This window comes from Mirounga angustirostris, unplaced genomic scaffold, assembly GCF_029215605.1.
Source record: "Mirounga angustirostris isolate CCGP_5_RB_7025 unplaced genomic scaffold, mMirAng1.0.hap1 SCAF_9, whole genome shotgun sequence".
Lineage (NCBI taxonomy): Eukaryota > Metazoa > Chordata > Mammalia > Carnivora > Phocidae > Mirounga > Mirounga angustirostris.
Window position 1 is genome coordinate 53,964,525 of NW_026991717.1, and position 27,800 is coordinate 53,992,324.

A 27,800-nucleotide genomic window follows, 5' to 3' on the forward strand; every position below is an offset into this window, starting at 1 on the left:
GGGGCACCTGGGTGGCTCAGTTGGTTAAGCATCCGCCTTTGGCTCAGGTCATTACCTCAGGGTCCTGGGATCGGGTTCCCTGCTCAGTGGGGAGTCTGCTTCTCTCTCTCCCTCTGTGTGTGCTCTCTCTCTCAAATAAATAAATTAATTAATTATTTTTAAAAAAATCTATTTTGTCTGATGTAAGTACTGCTACCCCAGATTTCTTTTGGCATCCATTTGCATGATAAATATTTCTGCATCCCATCCACCCCCACACCCCACTTTCAATCTGCAGGTCTCTCTTGGTCTGAAATGAGTCTCTTGTAGGCAGCATATAGATGGGTCTTTTTTTTTTTTTTTTTAAATCCACGCTGTCATCTCATGTCTTTTGACTGGAGCATTCAGTCCATTTATATTCAAAGTAATTATTGATAGATATGTATTTATTGCTATTTTGTTACTTGGTTTGTAGTTGTTTCTGTAGGTATTCTCTGATCCTTTCTTGCTCTCTTTCATGTTTTGTTGGCTTTCTTTGATATACTTGGATTCTTTTTTCTTTATTCGTTGCATATACATCATTGTTTTTGATTCATGGTTACCATTAGTTTTGTATATAACATCTTCTGCAAATAGCAGTGTATATTAAGTTGATGGTCACTTAGTTTAATCCCATTCTTTACTTCTCTGCCCCCCATGTTTTAGGTATATGGTGTCATATTTTGCATCCTTTTATTTTATGAGTCCCTTGATTGATTTACAGAAATATTTATTTTTACTGCTTTTGTGTTTTTTACTTTTCATACTCTCACTGATGGTCTTTCTTTCCATTCAAAGTGTCCCCTTTAATATTTCTTGTAGGACTGGTTTAGTGGTCCTGAACTCCTTCCGTTTTTGTCTGAGAAACTCTCTATCTCTCCTTCTCTTTTGAATGATAGCCTTGCTGGATAGAGTATTCTTGCCTGTAGAGTTTCCTTTTCAGCACTTTGCACACCAGAGGGGGGTGACATGAGATAGTCAAAGTTCCTGCTGAAAAATTAGCTTACAGCCTTATGGGGATTCACTTGTATGTAACTGTCTTCTTTTTCTTTAAAAAACCTTGTTATCACTACTTTTTGCCATTTTAATTACCTTGTGTCTTGGTGTGGACTTCCTTGCATTGAATTTTGGTGGGAATCTCTGTGCCTCCTGGACCTGGATATCTGTGTCCTTCCCCAGATTAAGGAAGTTTTCAGCTATTATTTCTTCACATGAATTTTCTGCCCCCTTATTTCTATTTCTTCTGAGATCCCTATAATGTGGATGTTGTTATACTTGATGGAGTCACCGAGTTCCCTGAGACTATTCTCAATTTAAGTAATTTGCTTTTCTCTTCTTTGCTCAGCTTGGTTACTTTCCATTACTCTGCCTTCCAGATCATTAATTTGTTCCTCTGCTTCATCTAGCATGCTATTTATGCCATCAAGTGTATTTTTAATTTCATTTATTGTGTTCTTCATCTCTGACTTGTTCTTTTTTTAATATTTATAAGCTATATTTATTATTTTTCTGACCAAAGTACAATGATTTTTAAATCTCCGTAAATAACAACAACAACAACAAAAGTATTCAAGAACATAAAACACAAACGGGAAATTAACCATTAGATGTTTTTACTTCATACCAACCTGACATTTAGTCTAGAAAATAAACAAAAACACTTTGAAGCATTGCTAAAATGCTAACCAAATCATTTTATCATTTACATATCTTACCCTCAGAATTATGTCAGAATAAAGCTGACCGTTCTGCCAGGATCTGAATCCCTAGTGACCCCATCCCAATCCCTGGAAGCAAAGAAGATGCCCTGTCACACAACTTTATATAAGAAAACCTATGTTTTCTTACCTTCCTGTAGGAAACGGTCAGCCTTTTAATAAATACTAAAACACTCTTATGAGTTTGTTTACCAAACACATTTTACAAGAACCAACTACACAAAAAGTTTCTTTGGAATTTGGTCTACAAATTCACTTAACAGGTTGGAAATTTAAAACCTATAAGAAAATGAGGAAGTAGGGAATTCCTAATCCTAACCTGCTGCAATTATTAAAGGGATATACACACGTACTGAAAAGTTTTGCTCACAGACTGCACGAACTATAAAAGGGATATGCTTTTTGAGTAAAAACAAAGAACTAGCTGATATCCTTTTTTGTTTTTTATCTCTGTGTTAAGGGTCTCACTGATGCCCTCCACTCTTAAGTCCAGTGAGTATCTTTGAGATCATTACTTAAGTTCTCTTATCAGGCATATCACTTGTATCCATTTCACTTTGGTCTCTTTCTGTGGTTTGGTCCTGATCTTTCATTTGGGAGACGTTTCTCTGTCTCTTCATTCTGTCTAACTCTCTGTGTCCATTTAATTCTCTGTTAGGGAAGTCAGCTACTTCTCTTGCTCTTAATGGAAATAGTTCTGTGAAGAAGAGGTCCTGTAGTGCCCGCAGCAGTGTCCCCTGTCCCCTAGGACCTCGCGTGTCAGGAGTGTGTCCTATGTATGTTGTGCTGTGGAATCATGGCCTCTTTTTCCTTCAGTCCAGTGTCTGCAGAGGCTGTCTTTGCCTGTTGTGGGCCCTGAGGTGTGTGGTGGTCTGCTTGCAAAAGGAGACCTGCCCCACCACTGCTGGAAGTGATGTCCCCCGAGACCTGCAGTTCAGCGATGTGGTGCTAACAGGTTTGTACTGGTCTTTTGGGGGAAGGGGCCGCAGGGCCAGGACTGACGTGAGCAGGCCTGGGAAGGACAGATCTGCCCAAGCGTCAGGGGTTGGGGCTTGATGCAAGCACATTAGGAGCGTCGGTGCTGTGCTCTGTCCCGCAGGCGGCCATTGCTTATGCGGGGGTGTGGGGGGGGGACACAAGGGAGGAAAACTGCGCCTGCCAACTCCTCTCTTCCTGAAGTGGTCTCCCTGTGATCCCTGCCTCTCCAGGCCACACTCCGAGATGAGCAAATCCCTCGCCCTCCCGACTGCCCCAGGCCTTTTCCAAACTGCTGGTTCTACACAGTATCTGCACAGGCTGTTTATCCCACTGTCTCTTTAGAGGGCGGGGACTCTGCTTCCTAACGTCCTCCAGTCTCTCCCAGGGCCAAGCCCGATGCTTTTTAAAATTCCAGGCAAGCCCTGCAGATGTTAAGTACTCACGAAATTCAGCCCCTGTCACTATAAAAGGCAAATATTACAGAGATTCGTCCTCCCCGTTTATGGGCTCCCCAGTGTGAAGGTCTGTTTTCCGCCCTTCTCAGTGCCATCTGCTTTGCTCCCAGACCACATCTTCACCCTTCCTACCTTCCTCCATGTGGCCTCTTTCCTGTCTTGAGTTGCGGAGTTTGTTCTGGCAGTCTTTGGGTTGTTTGCTAGGTGATTTGTGCTGATATGGGTGTTATCTAGATGGATCTGTGGGATGAGGCCAACTTAGGGTCCTTCTACTCCACCATCTCCCCAGCCCTCTGGGTATTAATTTTGTATCCTGTAACTTTACTGAATTCATTTATTCTAGTAGTTTTTTGGTGACGTCATTAGGATTGTCTATGTAGACTATCATGTCATCTGCAAAGAGTGACAGTTTAACTTCTTTACCAATACGGATGCCTCTTTTTTTCTCTTTTTGTTGTCTGCTTGCTATAGCTAAGACTTCCAGTATTATGTTGAATAAAAGTGAGAGTGGGCATCCTTGTCTTGTTCCTGATTTTGGAGGAAAAGTTCTGTTTTTCACCATTGAATGTTAGCTATGGATTTGTCATATATGGCCTTTATTATATTGAGGTATGTTCCTTTTAAACCCACTTTACTGAGACTTTAAAATGAATGGATGTTGTACTTTGCCAAATGCTTTTTCTGCATCTATGGAGGTGATCATGTGATTTTTATGCTTTGTTTTGTTGATGTAGTGTATCATGTTTATTGATTTGCAAATATTAAACCATCCTTGCATCTCCAGAATAAATTCACCTTGATTGTGGTGAATGATTTTTTTTTTTTTCAGTATACAAATTGTCACAAATTTGAATATCATTCTGACGCAGGGGCCATGCGAATCTCTATCATTCCAATTTTATTTTATTTTATTTTATTTTATTTTTTTTATCATTCCAATTTTAGTATATGTGCTGTTGAAGTGAGCATGGTGAATAATCCTTTAACGTGTAGTTGAAAGCAGTTTCATATTTTGTGGAGGATTGTTTAAAAAGATCTTATTTACTTATTTGAGAGAGAGAGCATGAGAGTGCAAGGAAGGACAAGTGTTGGGGGGGTTGGGGGAAGGGCAGAGGGAGAGGGAGAAGCAGGCTCCCCACTGAACAGGGAGCCCGATGCAGGACTTGATCCCAGGCCCCCCAGGTCATGACCTGGGCCGAAGGCAGGTGCTTAACCAGCTGAGCCACCGAGGTGCTATTTTGTGGAGGATTTTTGCCTCTATGTTCATCAGGGATATTGGCCTATAGCATTTTTGTGGTGACTTTTGTTTTGGTATTAGGATGATCCTGGCTTCATAGAATAAATTTGGAAGCTTTCCTTCCTCTTCTATTTTTTTTTGGAATAGTTTGAGAAGAATGGGTATTACTCTTCTTTAAATGTTGGGCAGAATTCCCCTGTGAAGCAATCTGGTCTGGAACTTCTTTTTTTGGTAGGTTTTTTTTTGTTTGTTTGTTTTTTGTTTTTTTTTGAAGATTTTATTTATTCATTTGAGTGAGAGCACACGTGTAAACACAAGCAGCGGGGAGAGGCAGAGGGAGAAGCAGATTCCTGCTGAGCAGGGAGCCAGATGCAGGGCCTGGAGATCACGACCTGAGCTGAAGGCAGATATTCAACCAACTGAGCCACCCAGGTGCCCCTTTGGTAGATTTTTGAACACTAGGTCACTTTTGTTACTAGAAACTGGTCTCTTCAGGTTTTCTATTTCCTCCTGATTCAATTTTGGAAGATTATGTTTCTAGGAATGTATCCATTTCTTCTAGGTTGTCTAATTTGTTGGTATATAATTTTTTATAATATTTTCTTATAACCTTTTGTATTTCTGTCATGTTGGTTGTTACTCCTCTTCTTTCATTTCTCATTTTATTTATTTGGGTCCGTTCTCTTTTTTTCTTGATGAATCTGGCTAAGGGTTCATCAATTTTATCTTTTCAAGGAACCAGCTCTTGGTTTCATTAATTTTTTTTCTATTTTAAAAAAATCTCTATACCTTTATTTCTGCTCTGATCTTTACTGTTTTCTTCCTTCTACTAACCTTGGGCTTTGTTATTTTTCTAATTCCTTTAGATGTAAAGTTAGGTTGTTTATTTGAGGTTTTTCTTGTTCCTTGAGGCAGGCCTGTATTACTATAAACTTCCCTCTTAGAACTGCTTTTGCTGCATCCCAAAGATTTTGGACCATTTGTGTTTTCATGTATTTTTTTCTTTGTAACTTTGATTGCTTCATTGACCTATTGGTTGTTTAGTATCATGTTTATTAGCCTCCCCATGTTTTGTGTTTTTTCCAGTTTTTTTCTTGTGATTGATTTCTAATTTTACACTGTTGTAGTCTGAAAAGATGCATGGTATGGTTTCAATCTTCTTAAATTTACTGCCATTTTTTTGTGGCCTATCATATGATCTATTCTTGAGAATATTCTGTATGTACTTGAAGATGTATTCTGTTTTTGTATGGTATGTTTGTATATATCTGTTATGTCCATCTGTCTAATGTTTCATTCAAAGACATGGTTTCCTTATTGATTTTTTTTTTTTTTTTCCTTCCTGGATGATCTGTCCATTGATGTAAGTGGGGTTTTAAGGTTCTCTACTATTATTGTATTATTATCAATTTATTTCTTTATGTCTGTTAATATTTGCTTTATATATTTAGGTACTCCACTGTTGGGTGCATAGGTATTTACAATTGTTATGTCCTCTTGTTGGATTGATTCCTTCACTGTTATCTGAAGTGGTGTGGGCCTGGAGTATTCCAGCATGCTTTGCGCCTGTCACCTTGGCATAAATGCTAGAGCTATTGTGAGCGCTAACCAGGGGGGGTTCCCAGTGTGTACTGGCTGTGGTCACCTTGGTGGGACAGCTGGGGCTGGTATGGGCTAGGCCTGGGGACAGGCCGGTTAGGGTGCCTGGACTGTGCACTGGTCTATGCTGTCAGGGTGGAAGGCAGCATAAATTGTGTCCATCAGCCCCTCCCACCCGGAAAGTGTTCTAGCAGCAACCCTGCTGTTCGGCAGAATTTTAGGGCTGGCTCTTTTACATGCTGGTTGCTCTCTTAAACTGCTGTTTTTGTTTTTGTTTTTGTTTTTTTCCTGTGCCCAAGGATAGGAATCTGTTCCTGGTCCTCAGTACTATCCCTCCCCACAGACCCTTCATTACTGGGTCTCCATTTCTCTTGCTGTTCTCTTTTGCTGTTCTTCTGTTGTACAAAAGCTGTTCAGTTGGCCCTCAGTTCTTCTTCAAGGAGTTGCTTTATAAATAGATGTAATTTGGTGTGTTCTGTGGAGAAAGTGAATTCAGAGTCTTTCTACATCACCATCTTGGATCAGATCTCCCCTGGCTGAATTGTTTTTTATTCTGGTTCTTTAAGGGCGAGGACTCAGATTCCCATTTCCGTCTGGCTCTCCTAGCATTAAGTCCCACTGATTTTTGAAGCTCCCAAAGTGAATCCGCACTGGTTCTCAAAGCCAGATGTTAGGAACTCATCTTCCCAGGACACGTCCCCAGTGCTAGGGGTGCCTGGTGTGGGGTCTGATCCTCTCCCTTCTCTGTGCTTGTGGTGTCCCTCCTGTTTGTGGTTAGTCCTGCCAGGGGTTGGTTGTCTCCATACCTCCCACCCTTTTTGATGTGGCCTCTCTCTAGATTAACTGTGGTAGGTCTGTTCTTCTTGTCTTCAGGTCATTTTTAGAGTTCATTGTATAGATGTAGCTGTTATCTCATTGTGTCTGGGGGGTTGAGGTGAGCTCAGGATCCTCCAATCACCATCCTCTCTGACTCCCTTTAATGTTTGCTTTATATATCTGGTTGCTCCTCTACTGGGTATATAGATATTGACAATTGTTATGTCCTCTTGTTTGATTAATCTCTTATTAGGTAAAGCCCTTCCTTGTCTCTTTGTCTGATACAAGTATTGCCACCCCAGACTTTTTTGTTTTCATTTACAAGGAATATCTTTCTCCATTCCTTCACTTTGTTTTTGTTTTTTTTTTTTAGATTTATTTATTTATTTATTTTGTTGAAGATTTTACTTGACAGACACAGTGAGAGAGGGAACACAAGCAGGGGGAGTGGGAGAGGGAGAAGCAGCTGCTGAGCAGGGAGCCCGATGCGGGGCTCGATCCCAGGACCCTGGGATCATGACCTGAGCCGAAGGCAGACGCTTAACCGACTGAGCCACCCAGGCGCCCCTAGATTTTATTTTTAAGTAATCTCTACACCCAACATGGGGCTCAAACCTACAACCTTGAGATCAAGAGTCACACACTATACCGACTGAGCCAGGCGCCTCATTCTGTGTCTTTAGGTCTGAGGTGAGACTCTTGTTAGGCAGCCTATAGATGGGGCTTATTTTTCATCCATTCAGTCATGCTGTCTTTTGATTGGATCATATAGCGCATTTCCATTTGAAGTGTCAAAAGGTATGTACTTATTGCAATTTTTTTAAATTGCTTTCTGATTGTTTTGTAGTTCCTCTCTATTCCTTTCTTCTCTTGCTCTCTGACTTTATTCAGTGTTAGGCTTGGACTCCTTTATTTTTTGTGTATCCTAAGTTTTTGGTTTGTGGTTACCACGAGGTTCATATATAACATCCTATGTATATAGCAGTCTTTTTTTTTTTTTTTAAAGATTTTATTTGATAGAGACACAACAAGAGAGGGAACACAAGCAGGGAGAGTGAGAGAGGGAGAAGCAGGCTTCCCGCAGAGATGGGAGCCTGATGTGGGGCTTGATCCCAGGACCCTGGGATCATGACCTGAGCCGAAGGCAGACGCTTAACGACTGAGCCACCCAGGCGTCCCTGTATATAGCAGTCTATATTAAGTTGTGATGGTTAAGTTTGAATACATTCTAAAAGCACATTTTACTCCAAGTTTTATGTATATCCATGTCCTATTTTACATCTTTTTGATATTCCTTAATTTTTGTAGATATAATTTATATCTAAATATAATTTATACTACTTTCGTGTTTTAACCTTTATTCTAGCTTAGTGATTGATCTACCACCTTTCCTGTGTGTTTGCTTTTTTACCTGTGAAAATTTTTCCTTTCATAATTTTCTTCTAGTTTATGGCCTTTTTTCACTTAAGTCTCTAACCTTGCTTGTAAGGCCGGTTTAGTGGGGATGAACTCCTTTCACCTTTGTTTGGGGAAACTCTCTCTAATGAATTTGCCTGTCATCCTCATGCAGAGGCCATGCTAAACTTCTCTGTCATGCTGCAGTGTTTACTATATGCAGTGCCGAAGCGAGCACCTCATCTCCCTTTCACTTCTGAATGATAACCTTGCTGGGTGGAGTATTCTTCACTGCAGGTTTTTTCCTTTCAGCATTTTGAGGATATCAGGACAATCCCTTCTGGCCTGTAAAGTTTCTGCAGAAATGTGGGTTGTCTTTTCTTTCTGGTTGCTTTTAAGATTTTTTTCTTTGCTTTTGTTGTTCTGCAGTTTATTTACCCTTGGTTTGTTTTATTTCCCAAATTTGAAGATTCATGACTTTTATTAATAGTTTCCAGTCATTATTAACACTTTTAATATGGTCTTGCTCCTATAATACACTCTTTTCTTTTAGAACTTCTAGGCATACACTGAATCTTCTTATTCAATTTTTCATCACTACTGCGTTCAGGATAATTTCCTTAGTTTCATTTTTATAGTTTATTCATTGTCTCGCGAATTCTATGTACTATTTAATTTCTACACCAACTTTTTTATACTGAATTTTTAAGTATTTTTCACTTCTGGAAGTTTCTTTAGTTTTTTGTTAGCTTCCTTAAGTATCACTTTATTTTTTATTTTATTTTTTTAAAGATTTCATTCATTTATTTGACAGAGAGCACAAGCAGGGGGAGCTGCAGGCTGAGGAAGAGAAAGAAGCAGGCTCCCCGCTGAGCAGGGAGCCCGATGTGGGGCTCAATCCCAGGATCCCGGAATCATGACCTGAACTGAAGGCAGCCACTTAACTGACTGAGCCATCCAGGCGCCCTTGTCTATCACTTTTTTTTTTTTAAGATTATTTATTTATTTGATAGAGAGAGACACAGCGAAAGAGGGAACACAAGCAGGGGGACTGGGAGAGGGGGAAGCAGACTTCCCACAGAGCAGGGAGCCTGATGCGGGATTCGATCCCAGGATCCTGGGATCATGACCTGAGCCGAAGGCAGACGCCCAACGACTGAGCCATCCAGGCGCCCCTGTTGATCAGTTTAAACATGGTTTTGGAGTCTTTATTTGGTAAATCTATTATCTAAAGTCCTCGGGAGGGGTTGTTAATCATGCCATTTATTGCCTTCTGACTTTTACTCATGGGGGTTGTTTCCATGTGTGTTCTGTAATTCTGAACTGTGAGCTGAACATCACTGCGGTTTTATATGTGTGTATCCCATTCAGCCTGAATTAGGCACACCTCTCCAGAAACAGAATGTAATTCTCTTTCCTTTTGCCAAGTGCCACCCAAATAATTCTCAAAATAACCCCCAGAATAAATTCACAGGCTTCTGAGGCCATGTAGGTAGTGTAATTTTGAATCTCCAGTAAGTCTGTGGTAACAAATTCCAGGAATGACCGTCTCTGCACCAAGAGCATAAGCTAAGACAAGTACTAGTTTATTCTTTACTGAGGGTGAGTCTCTTTAAGAATCCTGGCTATGTGTGTGGCTCCCAATTCAATGCCTCGCCTTGCAGAAACCTAAGACTTTACCTCTTGTGCATGGGGAACCTTTGAAATCCGGGCACCCTAGTTCCAGGGACCAGGAACTGTCTTTATGCCCAGGCAGTCATGGTATCAACCATGTATCTGGCTATTCTTTTATTTCCTATTTTTGGCCCCTGGGGATTACTCTCACTATAAAATCTTTTAGTATCAGCCATGCATTTCAAAGTGTGTTTACCAAGTTTATCCAACTTTCCTTAGTTTTGTAACTAAGGCTTTCACGCAAATTGTCTGCCATTAACTGTTGAAATTTAAGTCTAGAAAGATGCTTTACCTTCTATTATGTCAAAAATTTTTTTTTACATAGTTATCCAAACTGAACATAATACTCTAGCTGTGATTAGTTTGATCCATTCAGAACAAGAATACTTCGTCTTCTGGATACTACATATCCACCAAATGTCTTTTTCTCCAATTACATCATACTATCATGGGCACCATTTTATAAATAAGGAAGCTGAAGCATGTCAGCTTAAGGTCACAGGGCAAGGACCAGGACTAGAGCTTGGATCTTTTAAGTGTCAGCTTTGAGATATTTTTGTAACATGTAACGTGAGAGGTAGGGAAAATGAAGGTCTAAGGGAACATTTAGTAAGTACCGCCTATGTGCTAGTTCTGTAATACCAAAGATACCGGATAACTGCTGTATAAGACGTGTCTTATTACCCCATTTTCACAGATGGGGAAATTAAAGCTCAGAAGGTTTAAATAATTTTCTTAAGGTCATTGTGCAGTATTAGAGCTGAATTCAGTCAGAAATGATTATAAAAATCCATCTCCTGGGACGCCTGGGTGGCTCAGTGGGTTAAGCATCTGCCTTCAGCTCAGATCATGATCCCAGAATCCTGGGATCAAGCCCCGCATTGGGTTCTCTGCTCATGGGCAAGCCTGCTTCTCCCTCTCCCTGCCGCTACCCTGCTTGTCCTGACAAATAAATAAATAAAAAAAATAAAATAAAAAAATAAAACCTTTCCTCTATACCAGGGGTCAGCAAACTTACTCTGTAAAAGGCCAGATAGTAAATATTTTAGGCTTCATGGGCCATATGGTCTCTTTTGCAACTATTCAGCTTTACTGTTGTATTCTGAAAGCAGCCACTGAGTAACGAAACGAATGAGCATGGCTGTGTCCTCATAAAACTTTATTTACTGAAATTTGAGTTTTATGTAATTTTCACGTCACAAAATATTTTTATTTTTTCAACCATACAAAATATGAAATGCATTCTTAACTCCCAGGCCACGCAAAAACAGGCTGCATTTGGCCCAAGGGCAACCGGTTTGTTACCTCTGCTCTACATCATCCATCTGCTGAGAAGTGGGGTTCTCCAGCATGTTTCAAACATTCCTTTACTGGGTTAGGAAAGACATGGGGAAAAAGAGAATGGAACAGGTTCTTCTTTGGATGCTACATGACTAAGGGGGTTGTTGCTGCCCAAGCTCCTCAGATTGTGTTGTAGCAATATGCAGTTGTTGAAACGTCTTGTCCCAACGTTGTCTTTTTTTCATGTCTCTCCTTAGCCTATCTTCAAAATTAAACTGTAAGCTCATTTAGGAAAGAGCACTTTTCTTATTTTACAATTTCCTTTAATCTTTAATAGTCTATGTGTAGCAGGTGCTCAGCATTCAATGATATTCGATGCTGCCAAATACTATCCTATTTCATTCACGGGCTCTTTACATAGTCAATGGGCCCAATATATAAGCAGTTCAATGAATGAAAAATAATATAGCAGTTAGGCCATATGTAGGATTTAACAGTATTACTACTTCCTTTTAACTTAGCGTAAGGGACAATTATGAAAAATATTCTTGGCCCTATCTTTTTTGTTCCAATAGAATTATTTGCATGTGAATACTAAGTCCGACATTCCTTCTTCCCCTAGAACCACTTCGGTGACCTGGATGGTGGCCACTACACTGCTTTCTGCAAGAACTCAGTGACCCAGGCCTGGTATAGCTTTGATGACACACGAGTCAGTGAGATTCCAGATACTTCAGTTCAAACTGCTACAGCCTATCTCCTGTTCTATAGCTGCCAGCCCTTTTCTATACCTATAAAAAAACGTAAGAGCTAGGAAAAATGCTATTTCCTGAAAATTGCAAAACAAGCAATCAGAAACTGGTACTTAAGTTTTGCTTTGTCATTAAACTCTTGCAACTTATTTGCATCACTGACATTTTTAAGTCTTGTATATTGTGTACCCTTTTATATGATAAGGCTCTACCAAAGAAGATAGGTCTGGGCCTACCAAAAAAGGCAGCATGAAAATAATGAAATGTTAATCGATGGGGACCTTCAAATCACTGCAAATTATGTATCAATTTCAGGCTTCAAAATTCAATGTTTATTAAGGTGAATTCTTTATCATAGAGTATCTCACATATATCCACCAAATGTCTGCACCCTTACTTGAACCAAAGTAAGTTTTGTTCAAGTGGCTCTGTGACCTTAAGAATATGATTTAAAATATTTCATTGATCAGACAATTTAGCCAAGAACTCTAATAAGTCTCTTAGACCAACTGCAGAACATGAAAGGCTGCCAACCTCACAATTCAAAACCCATCCTTTCATCCTCTCCCTGACAGTCCATTCAGAAGTACCTTTTACAATCTTATTTTTATATGGAGAGTTTTTATTTATTTCATCTATAGCACCTGAGTCCATGAGGTAATAATAAATTCTAAGCTCCTCTCTCTCTTTGAATACATCATTTTGTAAAGGTGTGGTTCTTAATGCAGTTCACTTTGCAGTCATGTCTGATTCCTATCCCTTTCTATTTTAATTCTGACTCCCAACTCTGAGAATCCTATGCAGTTTTGGATCAAGTTGAAGGCAGAGTAAAGTCGGGTCCTAATATAACAGGGTAAATGAACTAAATATTAAGTCAATATAGTAGGATCGTGTGTGTGTGTGTGTGTATAAAATGGTTTGCTAATATAAAATTAAAGACAACACTTACAGGGTTTTAAATTATTTTTCTCATTAAGATTTTAATGTAGGTGTAAATGAAAATTCTCATTTTAAAAAATTAAAGAAAAGTTTCCATTTTTTTTTTTTTAGAATAAAGATTTAGTGCACAAATACAGCCCAAAGCCAACAAAAAAATAGCTTTGCCCTGTCATTTCCCTAAGAAAGCACTGCAGTTACTCAGAATAGGCCAAAAGAAAAACAATCCTCTGAGTTCTAGGCTTCACAAAAGGACCACATATTATACTATGTACATTGATTTGATGTGCAAGTGTGCAATAAATATATACACATACATTCCTATCTGCTTTACATCATTCTAGAGTATTCATAGATCAAGCTGGGATTTAGAAATGTGAAAAGGCCATACAGTGAAAAGGAAAATAAAGGATATAATGGTTTTTAGAATAGAATGCTATAGAATAATAATGCTTAGCTAGTTAATTACCTTAACTTTGGAGCAAACTATAAAGGTTTGGAAATAAATGGTACCTGTAAGGAGTGCTTACTGCGATACTTGTTACATATTAGTCAATTTTTCGATAATAGCACTGACCTAAAATATATGGTGATAGTAACACAGCTCCCACTGTCCTAGAATTCCTCTAAAGGGCCAGCTATAGCTAGCCAGTATCTTTGTAAGTATGTCAAGAGTTGTGTTGCTCAGCTTCTTAAAAGAGAACTAGCTTATAACCTACTTCTCCTTATGTGGCTACGTCAGTTGCTCGTGGTCCCAATGAAGTATAAAAGAGGATATAAGCTGCCGAAGACTTCACAGAAGAAACAGAGATATCAGAAACTTCATGATCATCGAATTTAAACCACCGCTGTCTTGCTGCATTTTTACAATAGGCAGTGTAGTGGCCTCCATCCAGCCCACCGTAGTGATTCTGTGCCAAACGAGATTGAAAATCAGTTCAAACTGAAATTATCAACATATTCAACATATTTTAAATAATTCAAAGCTCTGTTTTCCTATATAGTAAGGAACCACTTGAAACTTTTTCTAAGCAAAATATGAAAATTTCTAGTTCAAGATACTTACTGAAACAGAAAACAAATTATATTTCTTCAAATTGTTCTTTGGACCAATAACATACTGTGCCAAGTCAAGATTTTCTAACGGGAAGTCCACAGAGGTCTGTAATTTTTGTTTCCACCTGCCATCGTAGGAAAAACTGCAGAGCAAAACATGACAGCAATTATACCAACAGACCAAAAATATCAGAAGGACTCTAATTCATTCCTTAACATTCTAGATTTTTAGCCAGGACCATAAACCATTTCAAACACACTCAGAATTTCAGTAGTGGAAGGACCTGTAAAGACATATGGCTTCATTTCCACCTTACAAACGAGAAAACTGAGGCACACAGATATGAAATGACTTGCCCTAAGTCAAACAGCTAAGGGTCGTAGAGACAGAGTCCTACCTTGGTCCCTTGAGCCCTAAGCCAGCTAGAACCGTTAGATGAGTCTACAAAGGTAACAAGCTATGAAGTCCCATGTTGACAATGCTAGTCACCACACAAGTACAGAAGACTGAGGAGAGCTGCTCTATACGTTTAAGACTGTACTGCTGGGGACACTGGAGCTGGAAACTGCGAGCACACAGACTACACAGGTACCCCCTGCTTTTCAAAAGTTGGCGTGACACTGCTTCGTTTTAGGGAAGACTTGTATTAGTACCTGTTTTTGCTAACCAAAAGAAATCTGAAGAGGATTTCTGCTTTTAAGAAAAAAGGTGAAAAGTGCCAACAGCATTCGGCAGCATGTTTTGCACTAAGCTGGAGGAGGCGGCAGGCACCCTGGCGAGCAGCGAGAGCGGTACCACCAGGTATCACCAAGCTCCTGCCTGGAATACTCAGCATCAAGCCGCCACAGCTCTGAATTGTCTGGTGGCATCTGTGTTAGCAAGATGTGTCCCTAAGGTATCAGAAAAGCCCAAGAGAAGGTTATTTTTGGGGTCTGGAAATGTTCAAAGATTTTCCATATAAATTAATGGTAACTGCTTCTTTGCTTTTTACCATTTTGGCTTACGAAAGATCTCACAGGAATACTCTTTTTGCATAGCAGGGGAAAACTGCAGTGGCATTCCACTGTCCTGACATACTCTGCTCCTTTAAACACCAAAATATTGGTATGTTATAATATATACAGTAATATTACATATTATTATATTATTTCAGAGTTAATTTTCAAAAACTGAATTCTGAACCATTTATATTAAATATGTAATCATTTATAGAATGTTTATTATACCTCTACAATCTTCAAGAAAAAAAACTGTAAACAAGCTTGTTAGAAAATTTACATGAGGAATCTGAACACATCAATGTTGAAATTATAGTAACTGCCAAAGAATCTCCAATAATACAAAATGAAACGAATTAAATATTCTTTGAAACAAAAATTACAGTTCTCAATAAAAAGATTAAGCTTAAAAAGTTCTTCAAAATAATGACTCATAGTTATCACTCCATGGATAGATTATATATAGAGACAAAAAAAAAAAAAAATCGGAAGACCTGGGACATGTTTACAACTATCTGCTATTATTCCTTCTATTACAGGGTCAGGTCCAGGGAAAAATCTGGACAAAAATGTCTGCACCCAACAATGGCATCCTTAACATCTTTAAGACTACATTTAAAAAACCTCCTATGTTTCAGGAGCGCCTGGGTGGCACGGTTGGTTAAATGCCCGACTCTTCAGCTCAGGTCGTGATCTCAGATCATGAGGTCTAGCCCTGCGTCGGGCTCTGTGCTCAGCACGGAGTCTGAGACTCTCAAACTTCTCAGACTTTGCCTCCACATGGGCATACTCGCTCTAAAATAATTCTTTAAAACATTCTATATTTCATCTTCAGCACAGGATTCTTTTTTTAGTTTACTGTTTGATAAATTTTATTGGCTAATCATTTCTGTTCTGTGTAAATACATTTTCATTTGATGTTTTATAATGATGTGAAATTTCTATATTTGAAATGCAATAATTAAATTTCATTTTTTTTTAAAGATGAAATTACATGAAAGAGTCATGTTATCATTTTGCTCTGTCATTGCAAACACTAAGGTAAGGAACTAGAGTCTCTCATTTCTGCCTTATTTCCCTGAGATAATCTTCCTTTGTAATGCATCCTTAGCAGGCAATACAACAAAATGACTTAAAATGAAGGACTTAGAATTCCTTCATCTACTATTGTAGAAAAATTTGTTTCCTTTACCGTTTCAGATGCACTAAAAGCACAGGTGGCAACTTCCAGATTTCTATCTTTTTTAAAGAATCCCGTCGAGTTCTGCAGTGACTGCAGTAAAACCGATTGTTATCTGTGAGCTTCTCTTCTTTGGAAAATAATCTAAGGCAATCCTGGAGGCAAAACCAAGTAGTAGTTACTCATTAATTCATTTCTTCACAGTATCACTGGGCATCTACTCGAGAAGTTATTCTGCTCGTAAAGTTTATGACCTAGGGGCGCGCCCAGAGGGGAGCGCTGACAGTAACAAGAGTGCAGTGTGTGGTGAGCGCTGCCAGGGGCGGAGGGAAGCAGTCCTGCGTGTCTGCGCTCTACCTGCTGCCTCCGGAAGTCTTGCTGGAAGAAAGGACATTCTCAAGGAAGCAAACACAAAGGTATCAACAAGCTAGCTAAATTACACTGTTGTGAGGAAAACAGGCTATTTGATCCCCAGGTAGAGCAAATTCTTATAAAAGTGAACCTAAATTAAAATCACTATACGATTTTCAAACTTCAAAGTGCAAACTTTAAAAAAACATTTAATGCTGAAAGAATATTTAATAGGAAAATATGTTTTAAAAAGGAAAACTTTGGGGCGCCTGGGTGGCTCAGTTGGTTAAGCGACTGCCTTCGGCTCAGGTCATGATCCTGGAGTCCTGGGATCGAGCCCCGCGTTGGGCTCCCTGCTCAGCAGGGAGTCTGCTTCTCCCTCTGACTCTCCCCCATCTCCTGTGCACTCTCTCTCTCAAGTAAATAAATAAATAAAATCTTTAAAAAAAAAAAAAAGGGAAACTAAAAAAAATCTTTAATTTTTTCTACTATACACACACATAATTAAAACAAAATGTATGTGGGAATTTTACCTATAAAACGTTCATAGGGGTGAAGAGCAGAAGTTACTGAATAAAGTATATGTTTGTATGCATAAACAGCTTTTATTCAACAAATCATTTTCCTTTGAGCTTACCTGTAATGTACATTTACTTGTAGAAGCTAAGGGTAGAGACAAGTACATGAAGGCCTCAAATGTCCTAGACTTTTTGTGACAGGTGAGGCACTGTACCGTGGATTTGAACTGACCCTGAAAAAGTGCAACAATAATAGATTCATTGAGCTGCTTGTGTTTCTGCCAAGCATGTTCTGCAGCTTTAAAGTCATCAAGGTGATCATTATTTTCTTCTTTATGTCTCTTCCGATTATCAGCCTGGAAATAAGATTAATATTAAAATTTATATTAATATCTCAAAGTCGAAATTTAAATTTAAAATTGAAAGAATATATGGCATACATGTTGTAGATTTAGAAACACTTCTTCCTTTCATGAAGGAGTTCTAATCTCATTAAGTACTACAAAAAAATTCTAGCCAAAAATCCTCACCCCCCAACCCTACTTTATCAGAAGGGTATGATTTATTTTAATTAATTTATTAAAGATTTTACTTATTTGAGAAAGAGAGTGTGAAAGACAGGGAGAGAGAATCTGAAGCAGCCTCTGCACTGAGCACAGAGCCCAGTGTGGGGCTCGATCCCACAACCACGAAATCATGACCTGAGTCGAAACCAAGAGTCGAATGCTTAACCAAGTGAGCCACCCAGGCGCTTTGTAGGACTTATTAAACAGAAATTAATAAAATACATTTTCTTAAGGGATGGGGATTAAGGAGTGCGCTTGTCATGATGAGCACCGGGTGATGTATGGAAGTCACTATATTGTATACCTGAAACTAATATTAACTGGAATTAAAAATTTAAATAAACATGTATTTTATTTTTTTATGTTGAAAATTTTGCTTTTGAAAAGAGAGGCTATCTGGGAATTAGGGCTACAACTAGACAGAATTTATTTGTTGTCCGAGGCTCCATGGATGGATACACATATACTTTATATATAGTCACATACACATACACACAAAATACGTATTTATACACACGTGTGTGTGTGTATATATAATATACATATATGTTCAGTGGTAACAACAAAGGTATCAGAGATCCATGCCTCAGTAACTATTCACATGAGTCCTCTGGTTACATGTGGGAATGCTTATTTTAGGAAAAGAAAAATAAAAATGATATATATAAAATATATAAACAATAATAAAGATGTTCAGGTGGTATACAGCTAATCTTTTATAAATTTTGTGTTTAAATTTACTTTCACATACATGTGGTCACAAAGTTATCTCTAACAACTATTTCAATATTTAAAATTTCTCACAATACAACCTACCATTTTAATAAGCAATTATAAATTATGTATTTATTTTTTATTTTTTTTAAAAGATTTTATTTATTTATTTGACAGAGAGAGAGAGACAGCGAGAGCAGGAACACAAGCAGGGGGAGTGGGAGAGGGAGAAGCAGGCTTCCTGCCGAGCAGGGAGCCCGATGCGGGACTCGATCCCAGGACCCCGGGATCATGACCTGAGCCGAAGGCAGACGCTTAACGAGTGAGCCACCCAGGCGCCCTAAATTATGTATTTCTTTTAAAATATTAGACCTATCAGATATATTTGTTTTATAGTTCCCTGCCTTAATACAAAGTCACGAGATTTGAAAACTAGCACTGAACAATCACTAACTATAATTTTAAATTGCTATAAAAATTACAGTGTTGAGCAACCCTAAAGAGCCTTTATAACTTAGAAAAATCAAATTTCTTACTTTATTTAGATCTTCATGGAGACCATCCATTAGGAACAGAAGCAGTTCTTGTGAATCTTGCTGGCTATATCCTGCAAATTGGTCATTGATCTTCCCAATGGTGATTTTAAAGTCTTTGGGACTGATATACCTATACTGTCCGGTCCACAGGGCTTTCATAATTATGCCAAATTCTTCAGCCACTTCACCTTTATGCCCCAACAAATTTGACCTTTGCAAATAAAGTTACGAAAAAAAAAGCAAGTTTTTGAAAGTCAAGGTACAGTGGGTTCTTGAGGTCAACATTAAATTCTTCACATACTGTAACCCAACACTGAAGTACTTATTCACAGGTTTATTACTAAATCCTCATCTGAATCTTACTTTGATTATACCCTGCCAACTTGCTTCTTTTGGGCTGCGAACTCCTCCTCTTCAACAGGCTCCAGCTGATGACTGAGGTTCTGCCTTCTTGCACTGCTCCTCTCCTGTCTGTCCTTTACCAATCAGAGAAGGCTTTTCTCAAATTTCTCTTAAGAATAAAGATATTTTTTCCCCTTTCCTCATTTGACTTCTCTGGAGCTGGGTGGTAAGGAAGTGTGGTTAGATCAACCTTTTAATACTATATTGTAACCAGTATGAAACTTCTTTACCTGTTAATATCATCCTGGTAACAGTTTCGGTTGAAATAATCAGCCAAATGTGGAGCATTACATAGGCACTGCAGTATTGAGTTCATATAACAAGTATTTCCTAAATTACGAAGTCCAGTGAGAGCTGGTCCAGATCCTCCAAAAACAGGATTGAGGTTCCGAATCTGAGAAGCAGAAAGCCTAGTGATCTCAGCTTTAGGGTAGCATGTGGGCCTGAGGAAGAAAAAATGTACACAATGTCTTAAAATGCATAGCATCTAAAATTAACAAACTCCAGCACTGGTACCAGAGGACACAGTAATCTTGTAAATAGTTAATAAGTCATAAGGTACTGGGTTTTACAAGACATTTATTATCTAGGTAACACTGGTTATATTCTGTGATCCTCCCAAGAAACAAGTTTTTTTTTTTTTTTTTAAAGTAAGATTTTGTTTTTTTTGACCGAGCGAAAGAGGGAACACAAGCAGGGGGAGTGGGAGAGGGAAAACAGGCTTCCCACAGAGCAGGGAGCCCAACGCGGGGCTCAATCCCAGGACCCTGGGATCATGACCTGAGCTGAAGGCAGACACTTAACGACTGAGCCACCCAGGCGCCTTGTAACAAGTATCTTTAACCTCTTATGTGGGTCTATGGTTCTTACACCTTGAGATAGATTCCCTGGCTTCTCATGAACAGGCAGTCTTCTGGTAGAGAAGGTTCTTTCAAATTCCTTTAAATAATCCTAGGAAGTTTAGCATTACCAAATGTTGAGCTCAACCAGAATGCCAAAGAATAAAAAGCTTATTATGTGGAACAGATATCAAAAGAGGCAGGGATTATTTGGGTACTATTACCTGAAACACAGAGGTGTGCTGACAAATGTGGTAGCCCCTGGCCACAGGTAGCTATTTAAATTTTAAACTAAAAATGCAGCTCCTTAGTTACACTTGCTACAATTCTAAATAACCACTACCATACTGAACAGCACTGGACTAGAGAATGTCTTTAAGACTTTTGTTACTTAGTGTATTTGACTTACATGCAGAGCTTCTAGAACTGCTATAGCATTAAGAAAAATCTTAACTGATCTTTTTATTATTGATCCTAAGCACACTTCCACCCCTGAAAGGAATATTAAGAACAGATTAAACTGTTTCAGCTTTTCTTTACATGTGCTCTGGTGTATGCATTCATGTACTCCTCTGTTGAACACATAAAAATACATAAACTGCATGTGTGATTGTTTTCAAAAACTTTAAGTCTTCAAATTAAACTTTAATAAGAATGATGATTCAAGAAGGAATTAAACCTTACCAGTTTTAATAGTGAGCCCTAATATAAACCCATTTATTTGTACTTCCATCTATACCCCTCCCCCTAAAAGTAAAGATTAGAAGTGATAAGTAGATTTGACAATTATCTCCCCATAATCCTATCAATCATAAGTCAAGAGCACTGGAGGGATCACACCAGGAACATATCTAAATGAGATACTGGTTTGGGAAAAATAATTGAACCTACTGATCATTCACTACTTGTGAATAGCAGAAATGCAATGAAGAAAAACAGAGCAGAGTAAGGATTAGGAGCTGATACACACAATACCTGTTATTTTAATACTATTTAAATTTGCTTCCACAGTACGGGTGAAGTTAAAAAAAAAAGTTCGGAATTAGGTGCAACAAGATAAACTCAACAATCCTATAGATTATGGTCCTTAAAGAGAAATTTAGGGACCATGGAGGTTTATGAAAAACTTCTAGTCTATACCATGCTACCCTAAAATATAATAATGTATATTCTTTTATATCTACATTAATACGTATTATGATAATCTTCCCTGATATATTTAAGTTAGCACTTGGGATAAAAACCAAGGAATTTAATCCATTCTTTTTTTTCTGTGCTAAATAACAATGGCTGATACAGCCATCCTCAGAAATTTCTGACTCCCTGGTATTAATAAACTTGTATGTTTAGAGTAGAAGTTTTCAAATAGATTATTCTAGTTCTAAGATTTAGAATAAACTTACTTGTTTTCCCGATTAACTGTTGGAGTTACTGCTGGCTTCCTCTTCTCTTCCTCTTGAATGGCCTGGGTTATATCTGGGGAGGAGTAGGAGCGCTTCAGTTTGGACGGTTCCCTATCCCGCTCAGTAGGAATCTGTGGCTTGGCTTTATGAGTTGGAGGGGTGGAAGGAGGTGCAGATGAAGGAGCCATTTCCGGTGGATACATATGAACAGTGTTGGTGGGTGAATGATAATAACGAAAAGTTCCAGTGATTGGGTCAAGAAACTTAGATGGAAAAGAAACAAAAAAACAAAACAGGTCAAAAAACAATGACCATTACAAACCAAAAAAGTCACTCAGAAGTATTCCACTGCTAAATTTACTTTTGGATTAAAATAATTTGATAAGATGGTAATAATCACTTCTATAATAAAACTTCCAAAGAACTTTAGGTATTAAATAAACTGTTTCTAAATGACAATGCCAAAAATGCTCATATATTGTAGCCAGAATCTCAGATTGGATATATTGAGAAATCTAACCCCGCTCTAATTCTGTAATTAGGGAAATGAGCTATGTCCTCCATTATGAAGAAACAGAATTGACTCTGCATTAGAGAGGTTGTAGAATAAACAACAACAACAACAAAAGCTTTTTAGATAAGGACATGACCATATTATTTATTTATGTGCTAATTTTGAGTTTTACCTTGGCCCAGCCTGAAGGCAGTCCTGGTACGATCCTCCCCATTTCTTCACTTCGTGCTCTTGTCAAAGGCTCTCGAGCCTAGTTACAAAAAAAAAAAAAATCAATTGTGCCATATACAGACTTAAGCTACCTGTCCAAAAAACCAAAAAGCCTTGTGTTGGCTGCCCTTAATATTTTTAAAATCAAATTTAAAAACGAAGAATCCTACGTGGTCTCGAAGTCCAAATATTTCCAGCAAGGGAAAAGGAAATGTGTGTACGCACAAGCCCATAATGATGGTGGTTTTTAAAGTTTCCTTAAAAAAACAAAAAGACAGTTTCACTGCTCGGTATCAGTCCAAAAGAAATGAAAACCTATTTCCACACAAAGATTTGTATGCAAATGTTCACAGCAGCATTATTCATGATAGCCCAAAAGAAGCAGAAGGAATCCAAATATCCATTAACTGGTGAATGAATAAAATGTGGTATATCTGCATAAGGGAATACTATTCAGCAAATACAAAGGAATAAACTACTGATACACATTACAACATGGATGAATCTCAAAAAATTATACTAAAGACAAATGCTAAAGACTATACATATATACACACACACACACACACACACACACATACACACAACACTACATTTAAATGATATGCCCAGAAGAGACCTAGCTATGGAGACAGATAGATCATGGTTGCCTGTGGCTTTAGGATAAAAACAAGGAGTGACTACAATTGGGCACTATGATGAAAATTTTCTAAAACTGGATTGAGTTAATAGTTGTTTCACAACTCTGAACTGAAATCACTGAAATGTAAACTAAAAATGGGTGGATTTTATGGTATGCAAATTATACCTCAATAAAACTCAAAATAAAAACAAAGGCAAAGATGTCTTATAAGACCTAAATATTTCAAAAATTGTGATGAAGTACACATAAAACAAAATTTGTCATCTTAACCATTTTTAAATATATAGGTTAGTGATATTAAGCATATTTGCTTAATTGGTTGTGCAACCAATTTCAAGAAATCTCTTCATCTTGCAAAACTGAAACTCTGCACCCATTTAAACAACTCTCCACTTCCCCCATCCACCTGGCAACCACCCTATATAAATGGAATCACACTGTATTTGTCTGTGACTGGCTAATTTCACTTGCAAAATGTTCTGAAGATTCATCTACGTTGTAGCATGTGTCACAAATTTCCTTCCTTTTTAAAAAGGCTGAATAATACACCATTGTATGTATATACCACATTTATTTATATACTCATCTGTGGATGGATATTGCTTCCATCTTTTGGCTATTAGGCTATTGTGAATAATAGTGCTATGAACACAGGTGTGTAAATATCTCTTCCAGACCCTGCTTTCAATTTTTTTGGGATATATACCTAGAAGTAGAATTGCTGGATCATGTAGTAAGGCCTAGGTATTTTCTAATTTCATAAAATGAGTATACCATTGTACTTTAAACAGGAAGACAAACATCTACTCCTTTTAGCATATAAATGGCTCAGTCATGTAAAAACAAACAAAAACACAGCTATGGAAGATAGCAAAGATTTCCTCAGAAAGCAGATCTTAAGATGGAGGATGACGACATGGTAAAGACAACCACATAGTTATAATTCATGTGTTTCCCCCTACCCAATAAACTACTACTTACTTTATTTCTTTCAGTGTCTTCTGTATTCTCTCTAAAAGTTCCAGTCTTTAGAATTCCACTTTCTGGTTGTCCTTTAATCTTAACAGGCTGTAAAGTTATTAAAATTTCAGAAGTGAAAGAAAACTTTAACTGTCCTCCAATATAAACTTGCCTGTCAATCACTAGCTAATACAAGTAAATCCATCAGACTGAAAATATAAAAGGAGGAAAAAAAATGAGACCTCTGAAAAGTTTATTCAGTTTTATTGTCAAAGTAGATATTTTTCATTAAAGGTGACAGAGCCCATGTGGGATTTCCTAACACTAAAGGTAAAGAAGAAAAGAAACTGATGAATCAATGGCATGGGGGGAGGGAAGTGTGCCAATCACTGTGGATAGATCCATGATACATAGCTAAGTGTAAGTTGCTGGTCATCGGTGTGTATTCACCATGACCTCTTTTGAACAGTCCTTTTATTGTAATCGCACATGATTTGGTTGCCTTCAAAGTGGTCATGTTCTCCCAAAATGAACATATTGAAGTGAATGAAGAGATTATGGGATATTCATATAGAACAATATTCAAAAGTACAAAATCCATTTTAAATCCTCTTAAAATCTATCACAGGTTCCTTTAAAAATTCACTTTAATTTTATAGTTTATTTAAAAAATAACTACAGTAAAGTAAAAACTTCTAAGTATTTGTGACAATTTTAATAAAATTCCAGAATAAATTACATATTTTGCCTACTTTTAAAAGAGCTTACAATATGTAATATATATATATATATATATATATATATATATATAATCTTAACTTTTTTTCAATGTGTTATATATTACAGGAAACATCAAAGACTAATGTGATAATCTCAGGGCTAGATTTGTAGGGCTATTTAGGTTTGTATTTGGCACCTATACTAAAAGACCCCAGAAACATGAATGCTTTCAGTTCTTATGACTGTCTGCCTCTAAGTGAAGCAAGATAGAAAGGAAGTGGCTTTGGAATCTTACTGCATATGGGCTCTTAGGCAAATTACTTAACCTCCAAGCTTTAACTTTATTTGTAAATGCAATACCTCATGGACTTATCATTAGAAAGATAAGATAATGCAGGAAAAATACTTGGTGTGTAATAGCTACTCAATGAATAATATTTAAATTGTAATAGCTCAACAATTCTGAGTCTCCCATGAATAAAGTGAGAGCATTTTAGTACATGGGCTTCATTTCTCTAACTTTAGGTGTTTAGAAGGCTTTTGTAGGAGGTGTGTGTGTATATATATATATATATTTTTTTTTTTTGAGAGCAAGCACAAATGTGAGTGGGGTGGGGGAGGGGCTGAGGGAGAGGGAGAGAGAGAATCTCATGCAGGCTTCATGCCCAGCGCAGAGCCCAACGTGGGACTCAATCTCATGACCCAGAGATCATGACCTGAGCCAAAACCAAGAGTTGGACTCAACCGACTGAGCCACCAGGTGCCCAGAGAGCTTTATTTTTGATAGTTAAGGTTATTAGGTAAGTGTTCTCTGGGTAAGTGTGCCATTTATATGAATTGTTAATTTTGGTCTATGCCTGAACTGCTGTTTCAGAAGTTATAAAGGTTGACGTTCTGTAAAGATGGTATTTTGCCTTCTATCCGAAGTCATTTTCACACTACCAAAAATGTATTTCCATTTACGTGTATGTAAAAAGGGCCGTAACTGTTCCTGCTATTATAAAAACTTATTTGTTGTTCAAAAGGGAAAGGCATTGTTAATTGTATAAAACAGGAAAAAAAAATAAAAGCACATATGATATCATTTGGTTAAAGAAGAATAACAATGAAAAATGTTCCCCAAAATTATGGGAATCTATTTTGGGGAATAGCCAAGGGCAGAAAAAGGCAACATTAATGGGATTATTGCCAATATTACTGATTAGATGAAGCAACAAACAAAATGACATAGACATGACCACAAAAATCAATATACACAAAGAGAGATGTTGGGCCATTTAGATGTCACTGATTTTGGACATATCCTAAGCAGATACAAGCTCTATCATATACATATTTGGCACCTAACTCCTCCACACTGATCATAGCTCCCATATAAAAATGAAGAATGTGTGTTAGTTATCTCAATTGCTAAAAATACATTGCATTTCACAGACAAAAAAGCAATCCCATTCCCAACCAAAGGAGAGTAGGCAAGCAAATGGAGATGGATCAGTACAAATCTATCACCCACTAGAAAATTACTTGAAAGGTCTGTCCTATTTATGGAATGCCCCTGGTGTCATCTTTTTATCTAATAATTTATTTCACACTTGGCAGTTTGTACTGTTTGTTTCTGCTTACCTTGCCTGAATTTGAATCTCCTGCCACAGAGGCATGGGGCACATCTCCCACTGCCTTTTTCTGCAGTTCTGGGGTGGGACACCTCTTGCCCCTATCTTCTGCAGATTTCTTGGCATCGGTAGTTTCATGTTCACTTTTACTTTGTCTTTTTACTCCTGTTATTTCTCTGCCTCTCTTTGCTGAAGTTTCTTTATCTTCTTTCTTGGCCTGTTCACTTTCTCTCTTTTCCATTTCTTCTTTTGCGTTCTGTTGCTTTTCTGTGATTTCATTTTCTTCAGCTTCTTGTTTCTTTCTGGCTTTTTGTTCTTGTTCCTCTCTCCTCAGTTTCTCTTTCTGTTCTTCTTGCTGCCTTTCTCGAAGTTCTTTTTCTTGTCTGTTTTTCTCCATTAGAAGAGCGGTTTCTGCATGAATACGAGCTTTTTCTTCATCTGTTAACATGGCAGTTGCAGGGGGAAATACTGGCTTTGTGGAACGATCAGGAACAACTTTTCCATCCTGAGGAGACTGTTGCTCGTGATCTTTATTTTCAGATTTTATCCTATGATCTTCAGGCAATTTGACTGCTGGTTTTTTAGTACGATCAATCTATATCAACAAAAACAGGGCAAAACATATTTTTGTCAAAATCCAAGAATGTAACCTCAGTTCTTGAAATCAAGTTGTTGTAAAAGAACCATCACTTTGTGGAGACAACATGTGCCAGAGCATCTATTTGTGTCTGTCAAGATTTCTCATAAGGCACTTGGCACTTACTTCCTCTTGATTCCATACTTTCAATATACCATGATATGTTTTGTATTTGGAAGAGTTAATCTAAAACATAAAACCTAGACCTGGCCATACCTAAATTTAAGTTCCATTTCCACATATCCAACTGCCTACTCAGTATCTCCATGTCAGTGTCTCACATATATACCACAAACCTAACATGACCAAAATTGATTACATGATATTCCCCCTACAAATATGGTCCTTACCTCATGGATGTAACCACTATCCAAACAGTAGCTTACACAGAAAACTGAGTTTCATGTGCCTTCCCCCTACCTTTACGCAGTCTGATGATTTTCTTCCTCCATCTGTCCCAATCCACTAGCACCAACCAAGTCCATGCCAACATCCTCCCTACACTGTTTCTAACTAGTTGCCCCATCTCTTTTCTTGCTTCCCTTCTAATCTCTTTCCACACTGTAGCCAGAGTATTCATTTTAAAACAAATATGACCATATTCCTCATGTATGTAAAACCCTATTTTATTTTTTTAAAAGATTTTATTTGACAAAGAGTAGGAGAGAAAGTGAGAGAAGGAGAGAGAGAGAGTACAGGCAGGGGGGAGCAGCAGAGGGAGAGGGAGAAGCAGGCTCCCCACTGAGCAGCAAGCCTGACATCAGGCTCAGTCCCAGGACCTTGGGATCATGACCTGAGCCGAAGGCAGATGCTTAACGACTGAGCCACCCAGGCGCCTCTAAAACCCTATTTTAAATAGCTACTCACTCTACTCAGATGACATCTAAAATCCTTACCATGCCTGTATGGCCCTGTGTGGCCTCAAAGTCCCACCTCTGCCCATCTCTCTAATCTTAGACTAATCTACACACCAGACATACCATGTTCCCACCCCCATCCCTGCCTTTTTAATTCCTCAAAGATGCCATGCTTCTTTCCAACTCAGGCTTTTATACCAGCTGTTCATCTAGATAATGCCTA

At 38.0% G+C, this 27,800-nt stretch overlaps 2 protein-coding genes and 1 pseudogene across 7 annotated transcripts in view; 1 reads left to right on the forward strand and 2 right to left on the reverse strand.

The window, feature by feature from the left end:
- The window catches only part of USP50 (ubiquitin specific peptidase 50), a 33,737-nt gene extending 21,530 nt beyond the window's left edge, over window positions 1-12,207 (forward strand). Inside the window, exon 7 of the mRNA XM_064570487.1 lies at window positions 11,794-12,207. Within this exon, the coding sequence (XP_064426557.1) occupies window positions 11,794-11,985 (192 nt within the window). The 3' untranslated portion in view covers window positions 11,986-12,207. The remainder of the gene's footprint in view (window positions 1-11,793) is intronic.
- Window positions 8,352-8,452, reverse strand: LOC123862603 (U6 spliceosomal RNA; annotated as a pseudogene).
- Window positions 12,203-27,800, reverse strand: part of USP8 (ubiquitin specific peptidase 8) — a 74,862-nt gene continuing 59,264 nt past the window's right edge. For 4 of the 6 annotated variants that reach the window (XM_064570483.1, XM_064570485.1, XM_064570482.1 and 1 more), the window contains 11 exons: window positions 26,094-26,678; window positions 23,772-23,858; window positions 22,318-22,404; window positions 22,110-22,187; window positions 21,424-21,686; window positions 19,412-19,624; window positions 18,780-18,990; window positions 17,083-17,319; window positions 16,107-16,249; window positions 13,926-14,058; window positions 12,203-13,770 (listed from right to left, as the gene is read on the reverse strand). In XM_064570483.1, the coding sequence (XP_064426553.1) occupies window positions 13,585-13,770; window positions 13,926-14,058; window positions 16,107-16,249; window positions 17,083-17,319; window positions 18,780-18,990; window positions 19,412-19,624; window positions 21,424-21,686; window positions 22,110-22,187; window positions 22,318-22,404; window positions 23,772-23,858; window positions 26,094-26,678 (2,223 nt within the window). In that variant the 3' untranslated portion in view covers window positions 12,203-13,584. The remainder of the gene's footprint in view (window positions 13,771-13,925; window positions 14,059-16,106; window positions 16,250-17,082; window positions 17,320-18,779; window positions 18,991-19,411; window positions 19,625-21,423; window positions 21,687-22,109; window positions 22,188-22,317; window positions 22,405-23,771; window positions 23,859-26,093; window positions 26,679-27,800) is intronic. The other 2 variants (XM_064570486.1, XM_045900089.3) reach the window with 2 other exon arrangements.